At 31.0% G+C, this 5,695-nt stretch overlaps 1 protein-coding gene across 1 annotated transcript; it reads right to left on the minus strand.

Annotated features, from left to right (window-relative positions):
* Positions 1-1,651: 1,651 nt before the first annotated feature.
* Positions 1,652-3,035, minus strand: LOC124535872. Its single transcript, XM_047112268.1, has 2 exons — positions 2,812-3,035; positions 1,652-2,478 (listed from the first exon to the last, which is right to left on the minus strand). The coding sequence occupies exons 1-2, from the start codon at positions 2,942-2,944 to the stop codon at positions 1,787-1,789; spliced, it is 825 nt and encodes a 274-aa protein (XP_046968224.1). The 5' UTR covers positions 2,945-3,035; the 3' UTR covers positions 1,652-1,786.
* Between the last annotated feature and the right edge of the window lie 2,660 nt (positions 3,036-5,695).

Here is a 5,695-nt window from a genome sequence, read left to right on the forward strand (position 1 = left end):
CAAGTTGGAATCAAAAAACTTATATAAAAAAAAATTAACATAATAATTAAAGGTTCTTAGTGCACGGCCTAAGAGGAAAAAAATAATAAAGTCTAAATTTAAAAAATCCTTAAATGCAAAAAATAAATCTTTAAAAAACAAAACAAAATCACTCGTTGTCATCATTATCAGTAGTAATAATCATTGAATTATCATTAGATGAAACCAAATTTTCATAATACGCATGATAAATTGGTGGAATAATATTTTTGCGACATAAATCAATTAAATCCTTTTTTTTGGACGGAAGGATTGGCAATAACTGATCATAACATAATTTTAAAGGTATTTTCGATCTGTCAGCCATTTGACGTCTTGTCCTAACAGAAACATTAGAAATGTTAATATGGTTTTCCAAAGCATCTTCAGAAAGATCCAGTTTATAAAACAGAATGTTTGCTTTATTTTTACTGACTCGAACTTGTTTTATTTTAGTCCAAGGCACTTTTTGGTCTTCTGAATTTTTAGTCCAATTAAAACAATCACTAGCTTGCATCTTTTTAAAGTCAAAAATCATGTTTTGAGATACATCTATAACATTATAAGGAGTTCCTTTCACTTTAGCCCATCTTATTAATGAACTCCACTCAGATGGTGTATAAATATTCTTATACCTTGAAGCTTTTTCAATTGTGGCATGTATAGAATCGCCCTCGTTCTGTGTATGTCCTTTTTCAAGAAAAGTATGTTTAATATTGATACCAAGCTGTTTAGCTGCATAGAGATACATAAAAAACATTATCCTATTTCTATTTTGGCCAGTACAATTATCTAAAGTCATCACAGCCCTCTTCAGTCTTAAGTTTAATAATATCGTAAATACAGCTAGCTATCTCGTTTGAGCCCTTCATGGCTATCTGTTCATTCCACAAATAACAGGTACCAACTAAGTGTCCAATATGAAACACAGATAAATTATGAACTTTCAATCGCTTACAATAATAAAATAAGCTAATTTCACCACTAGGAGCCAATAACACTTTCTGTAAATCAAATGTAGCACAAAATATTTTAGGATTATTTTGTGCGTTATGTTTATCGTTCTGTTTTAAAGATCTAGACAAATTTTTATTTTTGATGTGATTTTCAAAGTTTCTTGTATTTCTGGCGTTATTGGATTGTTTTTATAAGATAGACAGATATGACATTGATCCTTTTTGGGTTTGTGAAATGACAGATTGATATTTTTATTGACCACATCTCTATACTGCCTTAATGATTCGCATTTGCTACCATACTTAGTTGAATCAAACCATTCTTTATATAAATTAAACATTCGCGTAAAACTTAATGATCCGTCTAAATAAAGTTTATTACTTTCTTTACGACAATAGTGTGAATCAACCGGTTCGAATGAGTTCACGTGATCACAAATACTTTTGATCATATCTGGGTCTATAGATGTTTTATGGTGACTATGCCTACCTCTATTGTCTACTAAAGCAAAGCTACCGGTCACACTTGATTTAGATATTGCGGTTCTAATCATCTTGGGTCCACAGCTAAGAGTATTTAAAAACATTTGTTTACATACAATTAACTTAGATTTTTGATAGTTTTGAATATAAGGTAAATGATAAATGTATGTAAATGATCTCTTGAGGTTCACCATCTGTAATTGTTCTTTTTTTATTTATTTTAACAACATAGTTACTAATAAAATCGTACTGTTTTGAATGATCACCGATTTCCCAAAATTTAGTAAAAATTTCAATTCTTGTGTCGTTATCTAGCTTTTGAAAACATTTCAATTTACACGTGTTTTGACACGGTGCACCCAGTTTTTTCCTATTCTCATCTTACCATTTCGACTATAGTAAGACTTTCCTGTATTTTTCAGTCTCTTTCTCTTTGAATCTATCCATTCATGACAAAATGTTTCCCGTAATCTTGCGCTGTCTCTTTTTTTTGTAAACCTTCTTTTTCTGGAACTTAATGGAACAGAAACCTCTCCGGAAGAGTATTGTGAAATCGGAGAGGACATATTGTCATCAGTTAGTAAAGATACAACTGATGGCATTGGTTCTTCATTACCAAAATGGTTTATGCTGCCATTGGGTGACGGTATAGGAGTATGTTCGCAACATATATCTTGAAAATCGGGCTCATTTGTCATTTGAAGTAGATCTTGACTGTCACATCCATTAGAAATGTGACTAATTTCATCCAACGGGTTAGTAGTTGTTACAGGACTATTTAAGGACGCATTTTCTACAGTAGGTTCATTTGGCTCATGGTTATTTAAGTGTGACATATCAGTATAATGTTGTTTATCCAGGGATTGAGTTAGTTGAACAGGTGCTATGGAAGCATTTTGTTGCAGTGTGTTGTTTTGATGGCTTTGATTTAACTCTTTATCGTCATTAAAGATATCTTGCAACAAATTTAGAGTTCTATAATCGTTTAATATCTCATCAGCTTCAAATGATAATGGAGAAGCTGAAAAATAATGTGTTTGTTCACTATGTAGTAATGTGGATAGTACTAAATAAATACTAAGCTACTTAAATCTCTTTCGGTGTGTAAGAATGGTAAATAAAACAACACAATTTAACTAATTTGAACTGAAAACTGAAAGAATAAAAAATAAAAATGGTTGGCCAATGTGTCTGGCTTCAAATTAAAACAAGTATAAGGGCCAAAGTATCACATCGGCCCTTCTACCCAGAATACGGGATTTTCTTAAATTATATGTACAATAATTAACTATTAATTACGTAAAAATCAATATTATTAACACATGATAATACTATAAAACAATAAAGTACTTACAAAGATCAGTGTGTTTATTTTCATTGTTTTTATAACCTAGTTGCTCACTCGATTCACTTTTATTTACGTTACCAATCGCTAAATTTACTAAATTCCTACTTCTACTGTACTTAGAATAATTTTTGGACGTCATGTTACACTAAATTATATCTTATAACACACATTATATTCACTAAAACATTGGTAAATTATTATTACAGCACGACATCGTTCCGTGTGACGTAGAAGCGTTTAAATGACTGATCGGCCGTTGAAGTAAACTAACACGCGGGATTTCCCCGCGTACAAGTCTCAAATTATCGTTTTGCCTTTATACGTTTAAAATTATGTCACATAGGCTCTTTTACAGCAACAAAAAATAGCATTTACGCCTATAAATATGTATTTTGTTTTAATGCAACTTGTTAAATAGACTAAAAAAAAGCATTTGACACAAAAAAGTGAAAATGCTAAAATTGTTGAATTGGCCCATGTACGTAGGACCCATCGATATTTACAAATAAAATTACAAAAATCGATCTGTATTAATCTTAATTATATTGTCGTAGTTGATATTAAGATCAGGAACACACTTTAAATATCACAAGTATTCGTGTAATGTATATGAAGCGTATTATTTTAATAAATTATAAATGATACTGCAATGTTTATTTATTAAAAAATAGTATAACGATTGAGTTCAAGCTGATTAGAATCAACATGCAGAGGGCTGGAGCTGCAGCTTGGAATTCCGTTACGTTACAAGGCAGAGGTTTCGAGTTTGAAGCCGGGACAAATTTAATTACGAGCTTACGCAAGAGTTGGTTAGACACTGCCCACGATTCATTAGTCATTTTGTCGCTGAAAATATTATATGGTGCCATATATCATTCGTTTTAATTTATTTATTAATAACTTTTCAACACGACTTGTATCTACGGGTAGAAATACTATACTGCGTACATTTTGGTGATTTGTGGGGTGAATATTCTCTTTCAATATTTCTCCAAGTCGCATACACTTTTAAGTAACTACTAGGAGATAATAAATAGGTACTGTTGCGTTTACAATATTATTGATAGTTATATATCTAGTCCAAACGAAGACCTCGTTATGTAAAATTATTTATTCTAAATATACATGGGCAATCGATATGTGTCATTATTAAAAATATTCATGCAATGATTTATGATTTAAGCCAAATTTATAAACTCAGCCAATATACTAAAGCAACAATAGAATATTAAAAAGCTTTTCTCAAACAATTTATTTAAAACAGGTATTAAACCAGAACCAACAGCCTTAGTAATTAAAGGTGGTTTAAACCATAAATGGCCCTTCACGTCTGTACTAACAAGTAAAGAAATGCGTTTAATTAACAAGTTGAAGGAAAACCTTAACATTCATCTCTGAATACACGAGAACCTTGTTAGAATCGCTCCACATCTCTTAAATACTTTACGCCTTCAATGCTTATAATTTCCGTATTTTTAATTAAAAGCCTTACGCTTGACATAGTGACTCAGATAAAATAATGTATTGAGACGAAACCGTATCTATTCTATGATATTGATTGATAAACGTTATTATTCGTTACGTCATTACTAAACGTATTATAATAAATATTATAGTACGTTTAGTATATCGTAATCTATACATATAATAAAATTGGAGTATCTGTTTGTAATATTAAAATACCCCTTTTTTATTCAATGCATATGTATCATGTATGTATGTATGTATATACGGTACATATACCAAAATAATATTTTTTAATTTTTTGTCGGTCTGTCTATCTGTTTGTTCCGTCTAATCTCTGGAACGGCTGGACCGATTTTGACGGGACTTTCACTGGCAGATAACCGATATAATAAGGAGTATCTTAGGCTACAATATTATTTAATTTTTTGTTAAATTCAAAAGCGTACAAGATCGCGAGCACAAGTAGTAGAAAATATTAACAAATGTAGACAGCAATAATAAAGAAAAGATTAAAGTTATTAATAAATAAAACAGCTATTAAGTAGTAATACTGAAGCCAACAAAACATTGTGAAAGTCAAAGAAATCCACGGTAAGTCCTTTGAACCTCCGTCTGGTTTTAAAAAGAATACTTTCGCCTCTCATCCGAGGTTGATCTCATTAAAATTGCAGTCGGAGTAGACTTTCCCTCAGGAGTTCTATGAAACATAGATTTATCAATAATTTGTATTTATTTATTCAACTATGAGGATCCATTTTAGAACTCGTTTCCTTCTTAACACCGTCGTGGTATTAAAGAGGCTAAAAAATACAACGGGTGTATATATTAGAATATCTAAACTAAAGATTAACCCAGCTATGAATATGCTTGGGGTATATAGGACAAACTTATAAAATTCATTCAGATTGATTCTGAAGCCGCAAGTAATTAACTTTGGTGTAGCTTTCATATTTACCTGTCACATGTTTTAATCATTTAAAAGCTAATTATAACGTAACTTGAAGGCAAATAACAATTTTAATTGAACTTATAAAGTATACTTCCGTTAATTAACGAAGAAAATAATAAAGAAATGATTAATTATCAAAATTTCGATTTTGTAAAAATACAAAAGAAACTAAAATCACCGACCCTCTCGAACAAGCACTCAGTTGCTAGCGAGGCACCGTTTAGAATGCAAAAGTGTGGACAGTGCATTCAGACAGCCCTTGTCTTGTAATGGTCAGTAGATTTTTAAAGGCCTTCCCTAGCCTTGCTCATTAAATTTGCATCATAAAGCCAGCTATTCATGCTCCCTCGTCTAACTAAACAGCGTTACAAGTTTTAAAGGAAAGTAACAGTTGATATTATGTCGAGATTTATTCTGCTTATTACGGTCATTACTTTTGATCTGCAACGGTAAAACAAGTATAAAATATATCTA

Source organism: Vanessa cardui, chromosome 15 (assembly GCF_905220365.1).
Source record: "Vanessa cardui chromosome 15, ilVanCard2.1, whole genome shotgun sequence".
Taxonomy (NCBI): domain Eukaryota; kingdom Metazoa; phylum Arthropoda; class Insecta; order Lepidoptera; family Nymphalidae; genus Vanessa; species Vanessa cardui.